Source organism: Somniosus microcephalus, chromosome 7, assembly GCF_052327205.1.
Source record: "Somniosus microcephalus isolate GS21.2 chromosome 7, FLI_Smic_1.0, whole genome shotgun sequence".
NCBI lineage: Eukaryota > Metazoa > Chordata > Chondrichthyes > Squaliformes > Somniosidae > Somniosus > Somniosus microcephalus.
Genome location: NC_140993.1, coordinates 170,787,706 through 170,800,539, shown reverse-complemented (window position 1 = coordinate 170,800,539; position 12,834 = coordinate 170,787,706). Strand labels below are relative to the sequence as shown.

The window sequence follows — 12,834 nt, the reverse complement described above, 5'->3', positions numbered from 1 at the left end:
CGAAAACAGCGCCTCAGTAACCGGCAATGTTGCTGGTTCCGAGTCAGAGTCTCCAACGGTTGCCGAGTTCGTCAGTGGGGGTAGTTCTACAAACTGCCACTACTCGGCCTCTTGGCGCCAGCGGAACTCGGAACACCTCAGAAACCCTGCATCAGGAGTCTCACTCTCCCACGCTGCCGGTAGCCTCTTCTGATCCGCCATTTTTTGGGGTTCCAGTCCAGTACTGTGTGTCTCCAACGCTGTTGCAACTCATTGGACTGCATTATGGAAATCCCAAAAGTTGATCCAACCAAAAGAGAGTGGTGTTAACTTTAAAACAGAAAATTGATATATGCAAACGACTAGAAATGGGAGCGAAGCGTATGCACATTATGAAAGAATTCAAAATCGGTTCGTCAACAATGTACGACATTAAAGCGCAGAAGGATAAGCTGCTCAAGTTTTATGCAAGCTCGGAGACATCTAAGAGTGTAGAGAAACGGCGCACGCTTCGTAAGCCTAAGCTTGAAGAGCTGGATACCGTGCTTTATGAGTGGTTTGCTCTGAAGCGTTCAGAGGGTGTTCCGATTTCCAGACCCATGCTAATATCAAAAGCGAAGGATTTTTATGCAAAGATGGAGCTCACTGACAAGTGTGCTTTCTCTGATGGGTGGCTATCGTGCTTCAACGCACGGCATGGGATACGACGACTCAATGTTTGCGGGGAGAAGAAATCAGCTGATCACGACGCCGCAGAAGAATACTGCGATTATTTCAATCGGATTGTGCAGCAACATGATTTGTCGCCAGCACAGCTATACAATGCCGATGAAACGGGCTTATTTTGGAGGTGTTTGCCAGAATCAACACTTGCTGGGGCTAGTGAGGCTAATGCTTCAGGTTACAAGAAAAATAAAGATCGTGTAACCGTGCTAACATGTGCGAACGCTGCTGGATCACACCGGGTTAAACTTCTCGTCATTGGGAAGTATAAAAATCCCCGTGCATTTAAAAATGTGAGGCACTTACCTGTTGAGTACAAAGCTCAAGCAAATGCTTGAATGGATAAGGAAATCTTTTCAAATTGGTTCCATCATACTTTTGCTCCATCTGTGAGGGAACATTTCCGTAGAATAAGGAAACCTGAAGATAGCAAATGCATTTTATTGCTGGATAATTGTAGAGCCCAACCGCATGAATCCAAGTTGGTTTCGGGAAATATTTTCACCATTTATTTGCCACCAAATGTAACTTCTCATACAACCCATGGACCAGGGCGTTATCCAAAATCTCAAGTGTCATTACAAGAAAGACTTCCTACGTAGACTGATAAGCCAAGATGACAATACAGGTATTCAGGCATTTCAGAAGGAATACAATCTTAAAGATGCCATCTTTAATGTTGCATGTTCCTGGAAATTGGTGAAAGGTCACACTTTGAGACAAGTCTGGTGCAAATTGTGGCCTTCTGTAATTTTTGCTGAAGGTTCTTCTTCAGAGGAGGAATTTCGTGGGTTCAATGTTCGTCCGCGGAAGACTGCAGTAATGGAAATGGCTGACATGATGAAAGATGTAGGCCCAGCAAACCCTCTACATCACCTCAGTGAAAGTGATATTGAGCAGTGGGTTGATGCCGATAGAGAAGTTGCTGTTGTGCATTTGCTAAGTGATGATGAAATAATGGAGAATGTTTTGAATCCAAGGAAAGAAAAGGAAAGTGTGATGGAAAATGAAGACGATGAAATTTCTGAAGTGAACAAGATTTCTTGGGCTAAAGCTGCAGCAGATCTTGCTTCATTCATCAAATTTGCTGAAAGCCGTTCTTGCTATTCTGCCCAAGAAGTTATGCAGCTCCATATTCTGCAGTCTACCTTTCTGCAAGGAAGGCAAGAGTCCACTAAGCAAGCAGACATCCGGGACATGTTTAGGAAAGCTTCCAAAAGAGTTGGAGCAGTGGAAGTGCCTGAACAATCTGTTGAAGTGCATGATCCTGATGAACCAGTTGGCTTGGAATAAGTGTACAGTCAACCACCGTACAGTACTTTATACTGTACTGTACAGTCGTTTAAGTTTTGGTGCACTGCACAGTCGTTTATAAGTTTTGTTTTACTGTTAAGTTATTAAAGAGTTATGGATTACCATCAACTGGCAGTACTGTACTTAATCAAGCATCTTTCACCATCCATTTAACACAACATTCTGTAGGCGAGTACCCAATTACTGTATATTGCACATTTCTTGATTTTTAAATTTTTCTTAGTTAAAAACAGCCTGGGTAGATAATCCGCTCACCACTCCGGAACTTTTGATAGATCGGCATCACGCCGGTCCCGTCGGTGCCGGATATCAGAACTTTTCCTGTACCCCCTTTTTAAAAAGGGGCACAAACAATAAAGACTGCAACTTAAAACAAATAAAAAGGAACCTTAACAAACCAAATTAAAATCTTGTTTCCAGTGGTGATGATGCACTCCAGTGCCCACCGGTTGCGGAAGCCCAGAACTGGAAAACTTTAGCTACGAGGAAAGATTGGATAGGCTGGGGTTGTTTTCCTTGGAACAGAGGAGGCTGAGGGGAGATTTAATTGAAATGTATAAAATTATGAGGGGCCTAGATAGAGTGGATAGGAAGGACCTATTTCCCTTAGTAGCGGGGTCAAGAACCAGGGGGCATCGATTTAAAGTAGTTGGACACCGCGTGCTCCATCTCCAGGGCCATCCAGGCGCAAATCATAGAAAAATTACGGTGCAGGAGGCCATTTGGTCCATCATGTCCGTGCCGGTCGGAAGAGAGCTATCCAGCCTAATCCCACCTTCCAGCACTAGGTCCATAGCCCTGTCGGTTATGGCTCTTCAAATGCACATCCAAAGTACTTTTTAAATATGATGAGGGTTTCTGCCTCTACCACCCTTTCAGGCAATGAGTTCCAGACCCCCACCACCCTCTGGGTGAAAAAATGTCCTCATCTCCCCTCTAATCCTTCTACCAACTACTTTAAATCTATGCCCCTGGTTCAATAAGGAGTGCAGAAAAGCATGCCAGGAGCAGCACCAGGCGTACGTAAAAATGAGGTGCCAACCTGGGGAAGCTGCAACACAGGACTACATGCATGCTAAAAAGCAGAAGCAGCATGCTATAGACAGGACTAAGCGATCCCACAATCAACAGATCAGATCAAAGCTCTGCAGTCCTGCCACATCCAGTCATGAATGGTGGTGGACCATTAAACAACTAACGGGAGGAGGCGGCTCCATGAACATCCCCATCCTCAATGATGATGGAGCTCAGCATGCGAGAGCAAAAGACAAGACTGAAGCGTTTGCAACCATCTTCAGCCAGAAGTGCCAAGTGGATGATCCATATCGGCCTCCTCCCAAGGTCCAACCATCACAGAAGCCAGTCTTCAGTCAATTCGATTCACTCCACGTGATATCAAGAAACGGCTCAGCGCACTGGATACAACAAAGGCTATGGGCCCTGACAACATCCCGGCTATCGTGCTGAAGACTTGTGCTCCAGAACTAGCTGCCCCTCTAGTCAAGCTGTTCCAGTATAGTTACAACACAGGCATCTATCCGACAATGTGGAAAACTGCCCAGGTATGTCCTGTCCACAAAAAGCAAGACAAATCCAATCCGGCCAATTATTGCCCTATCAATCTACTCTCAATCATCAGCAAAGTGATGGAAGGTGTCATCGACAGTGCTATCAAGCGACAATTACTCACCAATAACCTGCTCACTGATGCCCAGTTTGGGTTACACCAAAATCACTCGGCTCCCAAGCTCATTACAGCCTTGGTCCAAACGTGGACAAAGGAGCTGAATTCCAGAGGCGAGGTGAAACTGACTGCCCTTGACATCAAGGTAGCATTTGACCGAGTGTGGCATGAAGGAGCCCTAGTAAAACTGAAGTCAATGGGAATCGGGGGGAAAACTCTCCACTGCTGGAGTCATACCTAGCACAAAGGAAGATGGTTGTGGTGATTGAAGGTCAATCATCACAGCCCCAGGACATCACTGCAGGAGTTCCTCAGGGCAGTGTCCTAGGCCCAACCATCTTCAGCTGCTTCATGAATGACCTTCCCTCTAACAGGAGGTCAGAAATGGGGATGTTCGCTAATGACTGCACAGTGTTTACTGCCATTCACAACTCCTCAGATAATGAAGCAGTCCATGCCCGCATGCAAGAAGACTTGGACTGATATGTGGCAGGTAACATTCGCACCACAGAAGTGCCAGGCACTGACTATCTCCAACATGCAAGAGTAGAACCACCGCCCCTCGACATTCAATGGCATTACCATCGCCGAATCCCCCACCATCAACATTGACCAGAAACTTAACTGGACCGGCCACATAAATACTGTGGCAACAAGAGCAGGTCAGAGGCTAGGTATTCTAGTGTCTCACCTCCTGACTCCCCAAAGCCTTTCTACCATCTACAAAAGGTACAAGTAAGGAGTGTGATAGAATACTCTCCACTTGCCTGGATGAGTGCAGCTCTAACTACACTCAAGAAGCTCAACACCATCCAGGACAAAGCAGCCCGCTTGATTGGAACCCCATCCACCACATTAAACATTCACTCCCTCCACCGTGACTGCAGTGTGTACCATCTACAAGATGCACTGCAGCAACTTACCAAGGCTTCTTCGGCAGCACCTCCCAAACCCGCGACCTCTACCACCTAGAAGGACAAGGGCAGCAGGTGCATGAGAACACCACCACCTCCAAGTTCCCCTCCAAGTCACACACCATGTGGACTTAGAAGTATATCACCGATCCTTCATCATCACTGGGTCAAAATCCTGGAACTCCCTACTTAACAGCACTGAGAAAGTACCTTCACCACACTGACTGCAGCAGTTCAAGACGGTGGCTCATCACCACCTTCTCAAGGGCAATTAGGGATGGGCAATAAATGCTGGCCTTGCCAGCGACGCCCACATCGCATAAACTAATAATTTTTTTAAAAATGAAGGTTTATACTGTCCCTCAGAATGGATTCCAGTAATTTGCCCACCACCGAGGTTAAACTAACTGACTTGTAATTGCTCGGTTTATCCCTTCCTCCTTTTTTAAACAATAGTACAACGTTAGCAGTTCTCCAATCCTCTGGCACCACTCCTGTAGCCAGGGAGGATTGGAGAATTATGGTCAGAGCCTCTGGAATTTCCTCCCTTGCTTCTTTTAATAGCTTCAGATATATTTCATACAGCCCAGGCAATTTAACTACTTTCGAGGATGCTAAACCCCTTAATACTTCCGCTCTTACTATGTTTATCCTGTCCAATATTTCACTATCTTCCTCCTTAACTTCAATGTCAGCATCGTCCCTCTCTTGTGTGAATACAGCTGCAAAGTATTCATTAAGTACCTTACCCACATCCTCCACCTCCACACAGATCACCATTTTGGTCCCTGATAGGCCCTACTCTTTCCTTAGTTATCCACTTGCTCTTTATGTAATTATAAAAGATCTTCAGGTTTTCTTTGATTCTACTTGCCAGTGTTTTTTCCATGTCCTCTTTTTGCTTTCCTAATTTCCTTCTTAATTTCACCTACACTTTCTATACTCTTCTAGGCCTTCTGCAGTATTGAGCTCACGATATCGGATATAGGTTTCCCTTATCTTACCATGCATGTTCCTGGTCATCCGGGGGGGTGGGGGGGTCTAAATTTGGCAGTTCTACCTTTTTTTGTGGGAACATGTTTACCCTGAACTCCATGTATCTCCCTCTTGAATGCCTCCACTGCTCAGACACTGATTTACCTTCAAGTAACTGTTTCCAGTCCACTTTTGCTAAATCACTTCTCAACCTAGTAAAATTGGCCTTCCCCCAATTTAGAACCCTTACTCCTGTTTTTTTTTTGTCCTTATCCATAATTATGCTAAAACTGAATTATGATCACTACCACAAATATGCTCTCCCACTAATACTCCTTTCACCTGCCCAGCTTCATTCCCTAAAACTAAAACCAGAACTGGCTTGTTGGGCTTGCTACATATTGGCTAAAAAAGTTCTCCAAAATGCAATTTAGGAATTCTGCGCTCTATACCTTTGACACTGGTAGTATCCCAGTTAATATTGGGGTAGTTGAAATCCCCCACTATTACTACCCTATTGTTTTTGCACTTGTCAGAAATTTGCCTAAGAACTTGCTCTTCTATCTCCCTCAGACTGTTTGGGGATCTATAGTACACTTCCAGCAGAGTTGATTGCCCCTTTTTTGTTCTTTAGTTCAACCCATACGGCCTCATTTGATGATCCTTCTAACATCATCCCTCCTCACAGCTGTAATTGTCTCTTTAATCAATACTGCGACCCCCCTCTCCTTTTTTAACCCTGTCTATCTCGCCTGAAAATCCTGAACGTCTGAATGTAGCCGCAGAAGAGAGGCAGGTAGTCGAGCCGAATGACCCCCTTGACCGTCCGCTGCCTGGACCTGTTTATGGCCACCTCGGCCAGGCCCAGGAGCAGACCTAGGAGGAGGTCCTCCAACTTACCCGCTCCCCCCCACAGAAATGGGGCTGTTCACTGATGATTGCAGTATTCAGCTCCATTTGCAATTCCTTAGATAATGAAGCAGTCCATGCCCGCATGCAGCAAGATCTGGACAAACATCCAGGCTTGGGCTGATAAGTGGCAAGTAACATTCGGCCCATACAAGCGCCAGGCAACAACCATCGCCAACAAGAGAGTCCAACCATTGTCCCATGACATTCAATGGCATGACCATTGCCGAATCCTCCACTATCAACAGCCTGCGCATTGCCAATGACCAGAATTTCAACTGGTGCAGGTACATAAATGCTGTAGCTACTAGAACAGGCCAGGGGCTGGGCATTCTTTGATGAGGCGTTCATCTCCTGACTTCCCCAAAGCCTCTCCACCACCTGCAACGCATCAGTCAGAGGTGTGATGGAATACTCTCCACTTTCCTGGATGGGTGCAGCTGCAACACTCAAGAATCTTATCTTACAGGACAAAGCAGTCTGTTTGATCAGCAGCCCATCCAGCACCTTAAACATCCACTCACTCCACCAGTGTGTACCATCTACAGGATGCATTGCAGCAACTCGCCAAGGCTTCTTCGACAGCACATCCCAAACCCACGACCTCCACCAGCTAGAAGAAATTCCCCTCCAAGTTACACACCATCCCGACTTGAACATATATCTCCGTTGCTTCATCGTCGTTGGGTCAAAATCCCGAAACTTCCTACCCAACAGCACTGTGGGAGTACCTTCACCACACGGATTACAGTGGTTCAAGGCGGCGGCTCACCACCACCTTCTCAAGGCCAATTAGGGATGGCCAATAAATGCTGGCCTTTCCAGTGACACCCATATCCCTAAAAAAATTAATTTTTAAGTTGGAAGAGCAAAAGGAATGCACAGACGCATACAACTGGAGGAACTTGCAGATGTAGGGAGGGGCAAGGCCATTTAAATAAGGACAAGATTTGAACTTTGAATTTGATGTGTTGGGGGACAGGGAGCCAATGGCAGTTGGCAAAGACAGAGATGACAATTTGTGCAGCAGAGTTGTAACGGACTTGTATTTATGTAGGGTTCAATTTCAGGAAGCTGGCAAGGAGGTAACTGTTGAGCCTAGAGGTTGAAATATGCATAGATGAAGATTTCAGTGGCATTGGGGGGAAGATAGATTAGAGGTGGGTAATGCTACAGAGATGAAAATAGGCAACCTTAGTGATGCTTTGTATGTACGATTTCAAGCGGAACTCAATGTGAAACTGGACACTGAGCTTGTGAATCATGGGTGAATCGGTGGTGTGCAATCTCAGTGTCCAGTTTAAATAACAGACCAGGCCTAAGACAGAGGATTTGTCAGGAGCTGAACAGAATAAGTTAGAGAAATTTCTTCCTCATTCACGCCCAACATCAGGGAAGCATAGTAGTAATCATGAAGTCTAAGATGGTGGCAGGGATGTAGAGTGGTGTGTCATCATACACGTGGAAGCCAACACCATACCCATGGATAATGCCATCAAAGGTCAGTAAGTCATTGAGGAAAAGAGGGCCAGGAAATATCTTTAGCACACATCCAAGGTGACTATACATGGGCAGGAAAATAAACCATTGTGGGAGATGCGCTACTTGCGCTGGAACCAAGCAAGGACAGTCGTCCTAGAGATGAATTACAAAAAAAGTGTGGATGGAGTGAATGCCACAGACATATCAATCAAGGATAGGGCCCATGGTTGCAATTACAAAATGTGGTTGGTGTTTTGAGCAGGACACTCTTGATGCTGAGGGAAAGGCATATACAAAACTAGTGATCCCCATAACATCAGAAGTAACAAAGAATGCCACTATCACTGCTAACAGGCCAAATTCCATATATAAAAGTCAGTAATCTTTAAACTACAGTAACTGGCACTAGCCTTTCCTATGACAGGCCACATGCGTTCATGCATCAATAGAAACATAGAAGATAGGAGCAGGAGTAGGCCATTCGGCCCTTCGAGCCTGCTCCGCCATTCAATGAGATCATGGCTGATCATTCAAATTCAGTACCCTGCCCCTGCCTTCTCCCCATATCCCTTGATCCCTTTAGCCTTAAGAAATATATCCAACACTTTCTTGAATATATTTAATGAACTGGCCTCCACCGCCCTCTGTGGCAGAGAATTCCACAGGTTCACCACTCTCTGGGTAAAGAAATTCCTCCTCATTTCAGTCCTAAATGTCCTACCCCTTATCCTTAGACTATGACCCCTGGTTCTGGACTCCCCGACCATCGGGAACATCCTTCCAGCATCTAGTCTGTCTAGGCCGGACAGAATTTTATAGGTTTCGATGAGATCCCCTCTCAATCTTCTAAACTCCAGTGAGTATAAGCCCAATCGACACAATCTCTCCTCATGCGTCATTCCTGCCATCCCAGGTATCAGCCTGGTGAATCTTCGCTGCACTCCTTCCATGGCAAGAACATCCTTCCTCAGATAAGGTGACCAAAACTGCACACAATACTCAAGGTGCGGTCTCACCAAGGCCCTGTACAACTGTAGCAAGACATCCTTGTTCCTGTACTCGAACCCTCTTGCTACGAAGGCCAACATACCATTTGCCTTCTTAACCGCCTGCTGCACCTGCATGCTTACCTTCAGCGACTGGTGCACAAGAACACCCAGGTCTCTTTGCACTTCCCCTTCTCCCAATCTATTGCCATTCAAATAATAATCTGCCTTCCTGTTTTTGCCACCAAAGTGGATAACCTCACATTTATCCACATTATAGTGCATTTGCCATGTTTCTGCCCAATCACCTAACCTGTCCAAATCGTACTGGAGTTTCATGACATCCTCCTCGCAGCATACCCTCCCACCCAGCTTTGTGTCGTCTGCAAATTTGGAGATATTACATCCAATTCCCTCGTCCAGATCATTAATATATATTGTGAACAGCTGGGGTCCTAGGACCGATCCTTGCGGTACCCCACTAGTCACTGCCTGCCACTTGGAAAACGACCCGTTTATTCCAACTCTTTGCTTTCTGTCTGCCAACCAGTTCTCTATCCAAGTCAATACCTTGCCCCCAATCCCAATGTGCCTTAATTTTGCACGCTAATCTCTTATGCGGGACCTTATCGAAAGCCTTCTGAAAGTCCAAAGACACCACATCCACTGGTTCTCCCCTATCTATTTTACCAGTTACATCCTCAAAAAATTCCAGTAGATTAGTCAAGCATGATTTACCTTTTGTAAATCCACGTTGACTTTGTCCGATCCTGTCACTGCTTTCCAAGTGCTCTGCTATTACATCTTTTATAATGGACTCTAGCATTTTCCCCACTACCGATGTCAGGCTTACCAGTCTATAATTCCCTGCTTTTTCTCTGCCACCTTTTTTTGAATAGTGGGGTAACATTAGCTACCCTCCAATCCATGGGTACTGTTCCAGAGTCTATCGAGTTCTGGAAGATGACCAGCAATGCATCTACTATTTCTCGTGCCACTTCCTTAAGTACCCTGGGATGTAGATTATCAGGCCCTGGGGATTTATCGGCCTTCAGTCCCATCAATTTTCCTAACACCATTTCCCTACAAATACTGATTTCTTTCAGTTCCACCCTTTCATCAGACCCTATGTTCCCTGGCATCTCTGGGAGGTTATTTGTGTCCTCCTTTGTGAAGACAGAACCAAAATATGTATTTAGTTGGTCTGCCATTTCTTTGTTCCCCATTATAAATTCCCCCAATTCTGACTGCAAGGGACCTACGCTTGACTTCACCAATCTTTTTCTCTTCACATATCTATAAAAGCTATTACAGTCAGTTTTTATGTTCCCTGCAAGCTTACTCTCATTCTATTTTCCCTTTCTTAATTAATCCCTTTGTCGAATCCTGAACTGCTCCCAATCCTCAGGATTATTGCTTTTTCTGGCCAATTTGTATGTCCGCTCCTTGGATCTTATGCTATCCCTAATTTCCCTTGTTACCCACAGTTGAGTCACCTTTTTTGTTTTATTTTTATGCCAAACTGGGATGAACAACTTCTGTAGTTCATCCATTCGGTCTTTGAATGTTTGCCATTGCCTATCCACTGTCAACCCTTTGAGTGCCATTCCCCAATCAATCCTACCCAACTCGCTCCTCAGACCATCGTAGTTTCCTTTATTTAAATTGAGGACCCGTGTTTCTGAGTCAACTACTTCATTCTCCATCTTAAATGAAGAATTCGATCATATTATGATCGCTCCGACAAGATTGCTAATTAATCCTTTCTCGTTACATAATACCCAGTCTAAGATGGCCTGCTCTCTGGTTGGTTCCTCGACATATTGGTCCAGGAAACCATCCCGTAAACACTCCAGGAATTCCTCCTCCACAGTATTGTTACCAATTTGGTTAGCCCAATCTATATGTAGATTAAAGTCACCCATGATGACTGCTGTGCCCTTATTGCACGCTTCTTTAATTTCCCTTTTAATGCCATCCCCAACCTCCGCCTTACTGTTGGGAGGTCTATATACCACTCCCACTAATGTTTTTTTCCCCCTTAGTATTTCTCAATTCTACCCATACAGATTCCACATCATCAGAGCCAATATCCTTCATTACAATTGTGTTAATCCCTTCTTTAACCAGTAATGCTACCCCACCTCCCTTTCCTTTTTGCCTATCTTTCCTGAATATCAAATACCCCTGGATGTTGAGTTCCCAGTCTTGGCCATCCTTGAGCCACATTTCCGTAATCCCAACCAAATCATATTCGTTTACCTCTATTTGCGCAGCCAATTCCTCCACCTTATTACAAATGCTCCTCGCATTAAGACACAAAGCCTTCAGGCTTGTTTTTTTTAATGCTCTTAGACCTATTAGAATTATTATTTACTGTGGCCATGTTTGATTTAAACCGTTGATTTCTCTGGCTGCCACTTTTGTTTTTCTCCTTCCTATCTTTTGCTTTTATCCTTGTTTCCCTTTCCTCTGTCTCCCTGCTCAGGTTCCCAACCCCCTTCCATTTTAGTTTAAACCCTCCCCCACAGCACTAGCAAACAAACCCCCTAGAATCTATAGTATCAAAGTGTTCCTCTGGCTGGAGGGAAGACAAGACCTTTCTGCCCTCTCATTGTACCAGATTATCTCCCAGTTGAGTTATTTATGAAGTTTGGTTAACAGTCTGAAGTATCTAATTTAGTGAGACAAGAATTTAACTATCCATATCAGCATACAATTAGAAATTCCACAACCTCCTGGCTAAAGTAGAAAACCCAGACCAGGCATATTGGTTCAAAAGTAAGGATTATTGGAATTGAGCCTCATGGCGATAAAGAATAATTAAAGGTTTCCCACAGCAGTGATTGGCAAATAGGGGCAGAAGCAAGCAATAATGAATGAAAGCAGTGTTGGTAACCAACTGGATATGGGGAAATAAGCAGAGCTTGGTTTGTTTTCCTGCATTTCAAAGTTTAACAAGGGAGGTTGAAGGACAAAGTAATCAAAGCATCCACAAATCTGCAATTGGACTCCATGCTCCCCATTCAAATAATGTTTTTCAACAATTTATTTGCTTTGTAATTGTTTTATTGGAAAATGATTCCTTAGATTTTTCTGAGGGAGATGGACATCACTTGTTTCCACTTGCAATTTGCGAGGTTAAAAAAAACTAAAGGTACTATGTCAATAATCTATTGCATAATTTTTATCTTCCAAAAGTGTATTGTTCTAATGTATTTGACTAAGAAAGACACTTTGCATCTTTGTCAGTTACAAATTTATTCCTGTTTTCGACAGACTACTTACTTTTAAAATGTCTTGACTTTCATCTTTATTATCTAGGTGCCTCAGTTTTTCCTCGTACAAGCCTTTGAATTCGTTCAACAAATGCTTCATGTTTTGCTTGACTGTTGCTGATGGTAATAACGACGATTTCGTGCCTCCCGCTCCCAGTAGCTCGATGTCCCGCCGCAAGCCACCACTGACGCCTGCTCCAACAGCAACATAGCCGGAGGCGCCACCATACAATTTCTTTTGGTCTCTATCAGAATAACCGACACTCGCGTCCGACTCTCTAATAGCCATATGTTTTTAGTTCTATCGTTTAAAACACACCAGACTTTTATAGTCAGTCATTTGGACAACAGCCCCTCCCAACCAAATCTCCATCCACTCACTCCATCTGTTCCCCGAACTTTGAAACCAACTGAAGGTGCTGGCTGGAACTGCCGCTTCCTCTGTTCTCATTGGGGGAAAGGGTCGCGCGAGCGGGCGCTCTATTGGCTGGCTCCCCTGTCAATCGCATACGTCACCGATACAGGGTTCCTCGCGGCTCGCCGGCCCAAGAAGCTGAGCTGTGAAGGAGTTGCGCAGCTCATAGCAACAT

At 44.8% G+C, this 12,834-nt stretch overlaps 1 protein-coding gene across 1 annotated transcript in view; it reads right to left on the bottom strand.

Annotated features, from left to right (window-relative positions):
• The window catches only part of LOC147115004 (uncharacterized), an 869,491-nt gene extending 856,951 nt beyond the window's left edge, over nucleotides 1-12,540 (bottom strand). Inside the window, exon 1 of the mRNA XM_085993202.1 lies at nucleotides 12,255-12,540. Coding sequence (XP_085849328.1) covers nucleotides 12,255-12,533 — 279 coding nt within the window. The 5' untranslated portion in view covers nucleotides 12,534-12,540. The remainder of the gene's footprint in view (nucleotides 1-12,254) is intronic.
• Between the last annotated feature and the right edge of the window lie 294 nt (nucleotides 12,541-12,834).